The 13,979-nt window shown below is 43.1% G+C and overlaps 1 protein-coding gene across 3 annotated transcripts in view; it reads left to right on the top strand.

Moving 5' to 3' along the window:
* Positions 1–504: 504 nt before the first annotated feature.
* Positions 505–13,979, top strand: part of STAM (signal transducing adaptor molecule) — a 117,021-nt gene continuing 103,546 nt past the window's right edge. Inside the window, exon 1 of one of the 3 annotated variants that reach the window (XM_079772061.1) lies at positions 505–1,159. In XM_079772061.1, the coding sequence (XP_079628187.1) occupies positions 1,120–1,159 (40 nt within the window). In that variant the 5' untranslated portion in view covers positions 505–1,119. The remainder of the gene's footprint in view (positions 1,160–13,979) is intronic. The other 2 variants (XM_079772059.1, XM_079772060.1) reach the window with 2 other exon arrangements.

The following is a 13,979-nucleotide window of genomic DNA, read 5'->3' as shown; positions in this document are numbered from 1 at the left end:
TTGCAAATATCTGTTTACATTTGGAAATGCTCTATTTTTGGACACAATTTACATAATTTCAGTTCTCATGCAAGATGCTGTTTGTTCCAAATGGGATGCAAAATCTAGTAGATGCACCTTAAAATTTCCACATTTGTTAAATGAACATTAATAAAATTACTACGTAAATAAACATTTTAAGTGGTTAGGAATCACTAATCAATTTCTAGTTCCATTCTTCAGTTTTCTTTTTTTGCTCGGTTTAGGGGGACATTCTTGGGTTATGAAACTTATTTTCCAACCAACACAGCTGCTTAGTGACTGCACAGTTAGTCAGTACCAACCAACGCCCAACTGGAAGCGTTTTCCACGGATTCTGAAGCCGGGCGTTCAGGGACTCTGGGGAAGGTGCCAGCGAGACCTCAGCCCTCTCCGGGGAGCGCCCGGACACTCCCCTCTTCAGGGATTCCTGCCAAGCCGTCCAGCTCACATGACTTCATCCAAGCAGGCTTGTCACCGCAGACAAGCAAATTCCTCATAGCCTTTCTACCTTGTTGACTCCCAACGAGGGCGTTCCCTTCCCCGTCCAGAGGGAACTACAAAACTAGGACCACCAACAGGAGGGGGTAAAGGGGGTCTCGCTCAACACAAACGCGACCCTTATTCTTTCCCAGCCCTCCCAGCCCGTTTCACTCCGCGGATTGTTAGTCGGCTTCTGCGCGCCTGGAGGACCCCGTCCCCCGCAGACTGCCAGCCAAGGCAAAAAAAAGAAAACGCAGGCATTCTTGCCACTCCCCTGTATGATTACTCAAAAGAGGAGTCGGGTGGAGGGGACGCTTCGGTTGGACCTGTTTTGGAGAGGCAGTTTCTGGGCAGGTTCTGGTCAGGCAGCGCTGAGGGCACCCAGATTCCCGACAGGCTCCACGCGGGGGCCATTCTGGGCTCCTTCGGCTCGGCCACCGCTGTCGCTGGTGCCGCCAGCGCCGTTGCTGGGGTTCGGTGAGACCATAGCCTGTCGCGGACCCCGTCGAGTCCGCGTCAGTCGCCGTTTTTGCCCGAGGAGTCCTCCTTCCTCCGTCGCACCCTGACTCCCGAGGCGTCGACGGGGAGTCCCTGCGGACACCTCGGCGCGCAGTGGAGATGCCGCTCTTTGCCACTAATCCCTTCGATCAGGATGTTGGTAAGTGCTCCCGCCGCTCCCGGTGCGCCGCCCCCCGGACTGCAGCCCCGCTCGGCCCGCTCTCTGCGACGTTCTGGACCCCTGGGCCCGGCCAAGCTGTTCCCCTTAAAGGAGGCTCCGACCGTAAGAGTTCGCGGAGGAGGTTGCGGGCTTGGCGCATCCTCTTGGAAAGAAATGGGACTCGGAGAGCCCGCGAAATGGGCCTGGAGCTGGGACTGTGGGTTTGGAAAGAATGGCCCGAAGGGTTGCCGTGGAGCGCGCTCCGGAGGAACAGCTGGTGTGGCATCTGGTGCTGGGACCGAGCTGCTGGGAGAAGCGCGCGGAGAGGGCTGGGCGGGGCTCGGGCGGGATGGAGAGTCCTCGCCCCAAGTGGCGTTCTGGGCCACAGCTGAGGCCGAGTCGAGGACCTGAGCTGCGGGGCTGCCTGGCGTAGGGTAGGTCTCTCTCCACTTGAAGAAGTGTGGACGGGGACCTGGAACCTGAAAACGCCAGTTTGTTTTGAATTTTAAATGCCCCTCCCCCTCCCCCCCTTTGTTTTTCTGAATCATTGGCAGTAGGTTGTGATCCTACCGATTCTACAGGTTAGCTTTTGTTTATCTTTTTCTGGCTTGAGGGTATTAACGACGGGAGTTTGAGTTTGCGAGAAGAGAATTTTGGGGTGATTTGAACTGCAGTTATTGTAGTAAAGAAACGTAAGGACCAGCTTCGAGGGGAGCTGCTTCTATATTTTAATTGTGAGTGGTGGGTGCCAGGTTTTGCTTTTTTAACCCTTCCTCGCAGCCTATCACTGAAGCTTGGAGATTTGGGGTAAGACTAGAAAAGGGTTAAATCTTAGAACTGTCATTTCCTCGCTGAGTGAAATCAAGGGCAAGTTACGTTAGCTCTTTGAGCCCCAGTATCCTCATCTTTAAAGAGAGACAAACACATTCTCTTCATGGTTACATCAAATAATATGTGTAAGTGCCTACTGCAGTGCCTTTATATGGTAGTCACCTAAAATAAATGATGGCTTTTTTGTTGTTGTTCAAGTTTAAATGAATGTCCTAAATACAGTGGATGGTACTTTAGAGTTCACCAACAATACTTGTAAATAATTAATTGGAAAATTGCATTTAATTTAGTAAGCACTTAGCACACACTTTTTACAGGACACTGTTCAGGGACATAAGAAATTGGGGGACTGATAAGACATGGTTGCTGCCCTTTAAGTAGTTTTACAAATTATTACATTAATTTCTAGGGCAAATGCTTAAAGTAAAACAATTTCTTAATAACTGCTTCTTTCGTTTCCAGTACCTTTGTCTAGTTTTTATATAATCTAGCTTCCAATTAACCAATCACTTTTATATCCTACCGACTCTTTTAATGCACATTTTCATTGCGTTTAGATAAATTTCTTAATGTCAAAACCTTTCTCAGTACCTACAGCAGCCAGTTCAAAGCAGGCTCCTTCTTGCCTTTATATGTTTGCATCTTTTATTTCTTCTACCTTTCTACATGTCCTCATGATTAAAAGCCAACTCAGGAATTGTTTCTTGATTACTCTATCCTAGGGTTTTTCAGTAGCAACAGTATGATGGTTTGGACCAGATAAATGTCTTTGGTGAGTGTGTGTGTGTGTGTGTGTGTGTTCGTTCTATCCTGTGCAATGTGAGCATCCCCGACAAATACCCACTAGATGCCAGTGGCACCTCCCTTCCCCAGTCATGATTTAAAAGATTTCCAAAAATTGCTAAATGTCCCTCAGGCCCACAAAATAGCTCCCAGTTGAGAACTGCTCTAACTCACCATAATCTCCACTCTTTTCAAAACTCCTGCAACACCGTTTATCTTTACCAAATTATTTGGCATCCTTTTGTATGCTCCTTAATTATTTAATTACATAATAGGTGCTTAACCCTTTGCACTCGCTTGCTTTATTCTCGATTCCTTTATTCTACTCGGGATTTAATTTTTTAAATACCCCAGATTTTACAAAGCACGGCAGTAGAATAAAAAACTGGAGTTTCTTTTCATACAAACTTATTTATTTGGATTTTTTTATACTTCAAATTATTGATATATTCAAAGAGTAATTTTAATCTCTATAATTTTTCATGGTGTGATATTTTTTGAAACATTCACCCACATGAAGACCTGGTTTACAGTCACATGTTTCGCAAATATAAATCGTCTCTCTTCTTCCTCCTTTGATTTTTCTGTTAGAACAAACAACACAATCTTTGTGTTTTTTGTTAGGGTGAGGTGTGATTATATGGAGCTTTCCATCTAAACGTTGCTCTAAGTTAGTGGATAATAATCTACCCCTGGAAGTTAGTGTACCATCTCTGAATTCTCCAACAAGATCATGTACTAGTTTCCTAATAAATTTCACATGCGTTATCGGTTTTTCATTTTTGCTTTTTTGGCATCAGTTGAGACGGCATTTACATTTTACTTGTCCTTTCATGCTAATGAAAACAAGAAAAGATACTGGAAAAATAGACAAAAATGCCCCTTCCCCCCGCCCCCCGCGGTGAAACTACGTGTTGAGTGTGGCTCGACATACGAGCTGCTGCCGATGCTAACCGTGTCCAGTCACACTCGACATCCGAGTGCAAAAGGTTAATATTTGTTGAATTGAGAATGTGTCATGTGAGCTTGCTAGATAGTAAGTTTCTTGAGTATAGGAACATTGTTTTGCTCCAGAAAAGCTTACTTTTTAAATTTAGTCAGGTTTGGGCATTTGGATCATATTCTCTTCTTGTGATCCATGTATCAAAATAGCTTGAAAAGTTATCTAAGAAGACCTGTCAGAGGCTCCTAGTAAATAATCCTTGGACAGAGTCCTATAGACTTCTATGTTAAATATTTTACTAGGATAGCATGTAGAATATAGTATGTAGAATATATTTAACAACTAGAGGCCCGGTGCATGAAATTCGTGCATGGAGTGTGTGTGTGTGTGGGGGGGTGTCCCTCAGCCCAGCCTGCACCCTCTCCAATCTGGGACCCCTTGAGGGCAGTCGGACATCCCTCTCACAATCCAGGACTGCTGGCTCCCAACTGCTCGCCTGCCTGCCTTCCTGATTGCCCCTAACCTCTTCTGTCTGCCAGCCTGATCACCGCCTAACCACTCCGCTGCCAGCCTGATTGATGCCTAACTGCTCCCCTGCCAGCCTGTTTGCCCCCAACTTCCCTCCTCTGCCGGCCTGGTCACCCCTAACTGCCCTCCCCTGCAGGGTTGATCGCCTCCAACTGCCCTCCCTTGCAGGCCTGGTCCCTCTCAACTGCCCTCCCTTGCAGGCTGGGTGTCTCCCAACTGCCCTCCCCTGCTGGCTATCTTGTGTCCACATGGGGGCAGGATCTTTGACCACATGGGGGCAGCCATATTGTGTGTTGGAGTGATGGTCAATCTGCATATTACTCTTTTTTAAAAAATATATATTTTATTGATTTTTTACAGAGAGGAAGAGAGAGGGATAGAGAGTTAGAAACATCGATGAGAGAGAAACATCGATCAGCTGCCTCCTGCACACCCCCCACTGGGGATGTGCCCGCAACCAAGGTACATGCCCTTGACCGGAATCGAACCTGGGACCTTTCAGTCCGCAGGCCAACGCTCTATCCACTGAGCCAAACCGGTTTTGGCTGCATATTACTCTTTTATTAGATAGGATAGAGGCCTGGTGCAGGGGTGGGGGCCAGTTGGTTTGCCCTGAAGGGTGTCCCGGATCAGGATGGGGGTTCCCTTGGGGTGTGGGGCGGCCTGAGCAAGGGGCCTGTGGTGGTTTGCAGGCCAGCCACGCCCCCTGGCGACCCAAGTGGAGGCCCTGGTATCTGGAATTTATTTACCTTCTACAATTGAAACTTTGTAGCTTGAGTGGAGGCTTAGGCCTTCAAGGGCAGGCGGAAAGCTTGGCTTCCTCCGTTGCCTGGGAAACCTTGCTCTCTGTGGCTATAGCCATCTTGGTTGGGTTTATTTGCATATATGCTCCTGATGGGCTGGTGGGTGTGGCTTGTGGGCGTGGCTTATTACTCTTTTATTAGTTAGGATGAGTATGTCAGTGGTTTTAAAGTCCTCTCACTAAATCACTTGATATAATTATTTACCATTTAACATTAGTATATATTTGTACTTAAAATTATCTTCTACATCATAAACTGAAATGGTGAATCAGAAATTCATGAACTGATTTATGTAATATAACATTTCATATAAAGAAGCGCAAAATACTGGCAATAGCTTTTCCCTTGAAGAAATGTCTAGACATGTTATCAGAATGTAAGCTCCATGAGGACAGGGATTTTTGTTTTGTTCACTATGATATTCCCAGCATGTAGTGTGTCTGATACTAATAAACATTCAGTAAACAGGTTTTGAATAAGTGCATCTCATTTTGGATATTTCTTGTGAAGTTCAACTCTTGAATTATAAATATAACTCATTCCATCAAACTTTTATTTCAAAGTCTCTAGTGACTTCCATCTTGGCAAATTCAATAGTCAACAGTCAATACCTAGTCCATTTTTTTGTTGTTGATCTCTTAACATTCCTCTTTGTTCAGTTGGTTTCCAGTACACCAAACTTTTTCTGATTTTCTGCTTTAAGTCCTTTTTAAGACTTTTTTGACTTATCCTTTTTGTGACTTCCAAATGTTGAACTGAACCTGGAGCTCAGATCTAGAACTTCTTTCAAATGTTCCCTTAGAGCAGGGGTCCTCAAACTTTTAAAACAGGGGGCCAGTTCACTGTTCCTCAGACCGTTGGAGGGCCGGACTATATAGTTTAAAAAAAACTATGAACAAATTCCTGTGCACACTGCACATATCTTATTTTGAAGTAAAAAAACAAAACGGCAAAAACACCCGCATGTGGCCCGTGGGGCGTAGTTTGAGGACGCCTACCTTAGAGTCTTAGGAGGCAGTTTAGCTTAGCTTTAAGAATTCAGATTCTGGAGCTACATTGCCTGAATTCATTTCCCAAGTTTGATGCTTACCAACAGTGTGACTTTGGTCTAGTTGCTTAGATACACTGTGCCTCAGTTTTCTTTAATATGGAATATAGAGATAGTAATAGTTCTATTCATTCCTTCATCATTACCTATTTCAGTAGATGGCATCATTGATATTTCCTGTCACTCATCTCTGTTGTCTAGGAGTCATCATTGATTCTTCATTTTCTTTCACACTCCACAGCCATTCTATCAGGACAATATTTTGGCTCTATTTTAACTCTTTTTTTTTTTTTAAATATATTTTTATTGATTTCAGAGAGGAAGGAAGAGGGAGAGAGAGATAGAAACATCAATGATGAGAGAGAATCATTGATTGGCTGCGTCCTGCATGCCCCCCACTGGGGATCGAGCCCGCTACCGGGGCATGTGCCCTTGACCGGAATCGAACCTGTGACCCTTCAGTCTGCAGTCCGAGGCTCTATCCACTGAGCCAAACCGGCTAGGGCTATTTTAACTCTTTTTTAAAATATATTTTTATTGATTTCAGAAAGGGAGAGAGAGGGAGACAGAGATAGAAACATCAATGATGAGAGAGAACCATTGATTGGCTGCCTCCTGCACGCCCCACACCGGGATCAAGCCCACAACCCAGGCATGTGCCCTGACCCGGAATCGAACCATGACCTCCTGGTTCATAGGTCGATGCTCAACCCCTGAGCTACATTGGCTGGGCAATTCTTTTTTTTTTTTAAAATATATTTTATTGATTTTTCACAGAGAGGAAGGGAGAGGGATAGAGAGCTAGAAACATCGATGAGAGAGAGACATCGACCAGCTGCCTCCTGCACACCCCCCACCGGGGGATGTGCCCGCAACCAATGTACATGCCCTTGACCGGAATCGAACCTGGGACCTTCCAGTCCGCAGACCGACGCTCTATCCACTGAGCCAAACCGGTTTCGGCCAATTCTTTTTTTTTAATCTTCACCTGAGGATATTTTTTGTAATTGTTTTTTTTTTTTAGAGAGAGAGAGAGAGAAAAGGGAGAGGGGGTGAGAGAAGCAGAGGGGGAGAGAGAGAGAGAAACAGAAACATTGATCAGTTGCCTCTTGTACACAGCCTGACCCCCAGTCTGGGTAAGTGCCCTGACCCGGAATCAAGCCCACGACCTTTTGGTGTCGAGACGATGCTCCATCCAACTGAGCCACACTGGCCCGGGGTCTACTTTAAAATATATCCAGAATCTCATCACTTCTCTTTACCTCACCACTATTATTTTACTTCAGTCATCATGACTTTTTTCATAGACTATGGCAAAAACTTTTATTAGGCTTTCTTTGCTAGCACTCTTACCCCATATAATCAGTTCTCATCTACAAAGCTCAGTGATCTTTGAAAAATGTCAGATAATGTCACCTGCTCAGCATTCTCCAGTAGCTTCCCATCCCACTTACAAGAAAATGCAATTCCTTATTGTGGTGCACAATCTGACTCCTCCCTGTATCTGATGTGATTTTGATCCCCAGACACTCACTTTCATCTAAGCCTCTTGGGTCTGAATACTCTAAGCTCATTACTGCCCTTGTATCTATCTTGTGCTATTTGCTTTCCCAGGGATATTCTTCCCTCAGGTATTTGAAGGCCTTCAATCGCATTATTCAAGACTGTTCAAAACAGTTTCTAAGAGAGGCTTTCCCTAACTACCTTCTGTAAAAAAATATTCATCTTTACCAACTCACTGTTTCCTTGTTCCATCTGCTTCTTATTTTGCAGTATGCAACTACATTGATTGATTGAATGGAATTATAAACCCTATAAGGATAAGAACTTTTTTTTAAAACCTTTTTATTGAAGTTATTGAGGTCACATTGTTTATTAAAATTATATAGGTTTCAGGTATACAATTCTGTAGTTCATCATCTGTATATTATTTGTATGTTCACCACCCCAAGTCAAGCCTCCATGTGTGGAACCCCTTTCACGTCCTGCGTGGTTCAGGGTTCAGGTTCAGGGTTCAGATTCTGGAGAAGGCCGCACACAAATGAAAGAGACTAGAAAAATATTAATTTGGGAAATGGGGGCCAGGCGGAAGCCCAACTCTATCTATTGGGAGGACTAAGCTTTGCCTTGGCCTTGCCATCCCTTTTATTCAGGTTTGGGATACACCCATTGCCCTTAGGCAGGCAATTCCAGTAACAGGCAGATTATCTTATCAGTAAGAATTTACATGATTATTTGGTGGGGAAGTTGCTTCAGCTACCATTGTCTCAATTAGTTAGGGATTGGTTGGCTCTGACCTTTCAGAGCTTCAAGGCTGACCAGCCTTCCAGGTTCCTTGTCCACACCTTTCTAATTAGTGAGACAATGATCGGTTTCCGGCATCCATGTATCACCATTAATTCCCCCTTTATCCTCTTCTAAGGACTTTTTATTTCTATCCCCAGTACCTTAGGGACAGAACATAGTAAGCACTCAATAACTATTTATCGTAGATCTGCAGTCTTGTATTTCTAAATATGTGTGGTTGTTGTTGTTTTTTTAATTGATTTTAGAGAGAGAGAAAGGGAGAGAGGGATAGACATTAGAAACATAAGTGTTAATTGATTGGCTGCCTCCTGCATGCCCCCTGCCGGGATCAAGCCGGAAACCCTGGGCATGTGCCCTGATCAGGAATCCAACTGGTATCTTCTTGGTTCATAGGTTGCTGCTCAACCACTGAGCCATACTGGCCAGGCACCAGTCTTGTATTTCTATTTAGTGTTTTGTTATCACCTAAAAAAATAAATCTATCAGAAAATTGAACACCTTTCCTAGTCTGGTTCTTCAGCATTATTTAGTAATTTTATAATGTTCTAGTTATTTTGACTTGAAACCCAAGAGGCATTTTGAATCATTCCCCTGCCTCTGCTAAATCATCGAGTTTCGTTTTTATAATAGTACATTTGCATTACTAGTCAGATTATTTTGGACTACTAGTTCATATCCTACAGTTGGACATGTTTTTCCTTTGTTTTGCTTAGTCCACTCTGTCATAAACCACAGCCAGATTAATCTTCATAAATATTAATGTCCCATTCTCTTACAGTATGGTGTAATGGAAGGACCTTGGGCTTTGGGTTTTTGTTTTTTTATAATTCTTTATTGTTGAAAGTATTACATATGTCCCCCTTTTTCCCCCATTACTCCCCCCCCCCCCCCGCCTGCCCTGCCCCCTGCCCCAGACCTTCAGCACTCTATTGTCTGTGTCCATGGGTTATGCATGTATGCATACCAGGTCTTTGGTTGATTACCTCCCTCCCACCCATCCTCCCCCACCTTCCCCCACCTTCCCTCTGAGATTCTGCACTCTCTTCCATGCTTCAGTGTCTCTGGATCCACTCCGTTGATCAGTTTATTTTGTTACTTAGATTCCACATATGAGTGCAATCATGTGATACTTGTCTTTCTCTGACTGGCTTATTTCACTTAGCATGATATTCTCCAGGTCCCTCCATGCTATCTCAAAGAGTAAGAGATTCTTCTTTTTTACTGTGCATAGTATTTCATGATATAAATGTACCAAAGCTTTTTATCCACTCATCTACTGATGGGCACTTGGGCTGTTTTCAGATCTTGGCTGTTGTAAATTGTGCTGCTATGAACATAAGGGTGCATACATTCTTTCTGATTGGTGCTTCAGGTTTCTTAGGATGTATTCCTAGAAGTGGGATCACTGGGTTAAATGGCACTTCCATATGTAATATTTTGAGGAAACTCCATACTGGTTTCCATAATGGTTGCACCAGTTTGCATTCCCACCAGCAGTGTACTGGGGTTCTTTTTTTCTCCATATCCTCACCAGCGCTTGTCATTTGTTGATCTGTTGATGGTAACCATTCTGACAGGTGTGAGGTGATACCTCATTGTTGTTTTGAGTTTATTGTTGTGTATGGTGTAAGTTGGTGGTCTAGTTTCATTTCTTTGCATGTATGTGTCCAGTTTTCCTAACACTATTTATTGAAGAGACTTTCTTCACTCCATTGTATGCTCTTGCCTCCTTTGTCAAATATTAATTGACTGTAATGTCTTGGGTCTATTTCTGGGTTCTCTGTTCTGTTCCATTGATCTATATGACTTTGGGTTTAAATTGCAGCTGAAGCATTTGCTCTTAGTAAGTGGGCAAAGTATGGACTTAGGCAAGTATAGAACCCCTGAGTTCATTTTCAACCTATGTAAATAGGGATAAAATATTTACCTCATGGAGTTATGAGGAATACTTACAAAACACTGACATTCTCTTTACTGGAGTTGAATATGCTTCACATACCTTAAAATCAGCATGCTCAAAATCAAACTTTTTACCTGAGTATTTAAACTTTTCTTCTCTAGTGTGCCTTTCTGTTCTGATGACTGGTTCCTTAGTTTACTTAGTCAGGTACATACGTCAAGAATCTGCAGGTCGTTCTTGACTTCTGTAGTTGTAATTCTCTACATTCTAAACAACAAGTATATTGTCTTCTGTGTGGCAGGCACACTGAATATGCCCTCACGGATTCTGGTGTTGCTGTGGTCTGTATGCTTTATCTTCCTAATAGATTGGCTCCTTTTTACCTCATCAGCCTCACCTTCCACTATTTTTCCTCAAGGTATAGTTCTTTCCTTGTTGGCTTTATACTACTGTTTTTTCAGGTGTGGATCCTCTATCCTGGCAACCCTTCTCTTAATTAGTCCTTATTAGGGTTAGTTTAAGGGGCCTTGGCATGTAAAGCAGTTAGCACATTACCTGGCATTTAATAATCAATAGTTACATTTTAGCTCCTCTTATAAAGTTAGGAATAATTGTGGTGTCTGTGGATACTACTCCGATTCTAAGGGGTGGAACCAGTTGCTGTCAAAAGATATTCAGGAAAAAAAAAGATACTCAGGTAAAATTCAGCATACAGATGTATTAAAGGTCTGCTATCCACTGGGTTAAGAAATTATCCTCATTGTTTCTTCTTTTCCTGTTTTCCCTTTCCTGTACGCTATTCTTTCTAATGCTTCTAAGTGTTCATTTCTCTTTTGTGCTCTTCTCTTTCATTTCTCTTTTGATGCCTACTTCTTTCTGATTAGTAGAGCTTCAGATTACTTTTCTTCGTAGATATGATTCCCAGTCGTCAGGAGGTACAGGGAATTAGATGAAACATTTTTGAAAAATTGATTTCCATAATCCCAAAAAGAGGGCAATTTAAGACTTGCTTTCTCCATTGATCGTTTTTGAAGAGCATCTCTAAGCTGATTGAATGACAGTCTTTTTCCTATAAGCATTTCTCACCTCCCTAAATCTTTTGACAGTCATAAATTTTGAGAAATTCAAAAGAAGCTGCTTATCAGAAAAAAATTCTCCAATCCATTGAGGCTATTGAAATTTAAATGAGGCTATGTATGTTATCTTCTGGGTATTGCTGGGCAAATTGATCAATCTCTTATTGAGTATCTGAGGATGAAATGGGATCATTAAGAAGTTTTGAATTCTTTAGAAGCAAATCTGTTTTTGTTGTCACTTTTCCTTTTCCTACAAACCCTGTTTTGAGGGTCTTAGAGAGTAAATAGTTTTGACTTCATTTGTTATTCACAAAACCATGTTGAACTGCTGCGAGTAGTTTATATTCTTCTGGTTTAAAAAATATTTGTTTTATAACTGAGAAGAATTCTGCTTGTTGACCTTGAGGCAGCATCAGTAAATGACGTGAATGGTTTTAGAGCTCTGAATGGGTTGCATTTCTGATCTGTCTGTAGATGTATGTTTGAGTCGGATACTGATACTGTTTATGCATAGGAAAAGAACGAAGGTAGTTCATGAATGTTCAGCATATCATCTGTTAATGACTATACTAGACACTCCTGGATATGACCTAATTCGGAAACAGTAAGATCATAGTTATGATAATAGGTAATTTATATTTGATCAGACATATTTCTGTCATTTCTAGTTATTACCCTTTTAATATTAAGTTTTAATAAGCATAGCCGTTATGCTTTTAAATAAAGTGATGGGTTTTAAGATTTAAGTGTATTCTTTTTTGAAAAAATGCACTATGCTTTTAAAAAAGTCTGCTTGGCTACCAGTCAATAGGATGATGAATTAATTATTTAAAGGCACTACAGATCAAAATAATAACTTGCTTTCCTTTTCTAAGAAGTAGTAAATGTTAGCCTGGGGGATATTGTTCAGGATGACACACTGAGCCTCCTTGGGCTTCAGAGGGGTTGAGGGTCAATGGGGTAGGGCTATGAGACTCCTCAATTAGAACAATTCCATTTGGATTTGCTTTACATATACATATACTAGTACCCCTGTGCATGAATCTGTGTGCCAGTAGCTCGCTGCCACCCTCCTGTAGCTCTCTGCCCGCTGCCCCACCCTCCTGTAGTTCCCTCCGCCCCCCTGCTCCTCCCCCCCCCCCCCCATAGCTTGCTGCCCTGCCCCCTCCTGTAGCTCTCCTCTGCCCACTTGTAGCTCGCTGCCCCACCCTCCTGCTGATCCACCCTCCTGCTGATCCATGATCCGGTCTTTACTGGGTCAGTTGTTATACACTTCACGGTGTAACGACCATTTGCATATTACATCTTTATTATATAGGATTAGAAAAGATAAGATTTTCCATTATAAGATTGCTAAATAATAAAAAATTTGAATAGTCTTTGTTTCTGTTTCCTGGGAGGGAGCCTCTGAATCCTTGAAATTTCCTGAGTGAGGGGAGCATCTTTCTTATTCATGGTGGGTTCCTGGTACTACACATTAGTTTAGATGCACTGAGCATGTGGGCTGGCCACTCCACAAGGAATACCTTGTGATCAGATAGTTGGGGCTTTGAGTCTTAAGATAGCAGCCCTGCCAGAGAGCAGGGAGGGGATTGGAAATAGAATTTCAAGAGATGTTAAGTCATACCTTAATAAGGATACTCCCATAAAAACTCTGGAAACAAAAGCTCAGTTGAGGTTCCTGGTTGTTGATGTTAGTGGCAAAACTGCACCAGAATGTTACCAGCAATTGTATTATTATCTGTGGAAATGGGGTGTCCACCGGTGGATCCCTTTCTCCACTGGGTTCTTGGGGTTGGGTCCTTGCGGTATCTTGAGAAAAAGAATTTTCTAAGACTCGAATGGGAGGATGAGTGAATTTTATTGGCCTGGAATTACATCCCTGGGTTTGCAAAGTCCCATTTCCCTTCAACAAGTCCTGGAAGAGGGGCAGCTGGGGATTTAGCGGAACTGGAAGCAAAGCCAGCATCCAGAGTTTGTGTTCCATGGTGGAGCTGGGTCTGCTGTAGCATCAGGCTAGTCCAGTGGTTGGCAAACTGCAGCTCGCGAGCCACATGCGGCTCTTTGGCCCCTTGAGTGTGGCTCTTCCACAAAATACCACGGCCTGGGTGAGTCTATTTTGAAGAAGTGGCGTTAAAAGTTTAAGTTTAAAAAATTTGGCTCTCAAAAGAAATTTCAATCGTTGTACTGTTGATATTTGGCTCTGTTGACTAATGAGTTTGCCGACCACTGGGCTAGTCAGAATCCATCAGTCCATTGTGGTAAATAACCAGATTATTTACAGTGGTATCAATTGGACCTTGATTCAGCAACCTCAGTACTTGAGGTCTTGCTAAGAAAGAATTCAGATTCCAGTACAAGCAAAAATATATATAAAAGCCTAAGTGACTGGATGACCAAATGACCAGTTGACCGGTCACTATGATGCACACTGACCACCAAGGGGCAGACGCTCAATGCAGGACCTGCCCCCTGGTGGTCAGTGTGCTCCCACAGCGGGAGCACAGCTCAGCTAACCAATGGGCGCCAGAGGCAGGGCTCATGGCTGGTGAGCACCACTGCGGTGGCATGAGCCTCTCCTGATTGGGACTGACTGGGTGC

This window comes from Cnephaeus nilssonii, assembly GCF_951640355.1.
Source record: "Cnephaeus nilssonii genome assembly, chromosome: 1".
NCBI classification, from domain to species: Eukaryota; Metazoa; Chordata; class Mammalia; order Chiroptera; family Vespertilionidae; genus Cnephaeus; species Cnephaeus nilssonii.
The sequence above is the reverse complement of the archived record's forward strand: the minus strand, read 5'-3'. Positions and strand labels throughout refer to the sequence as shown.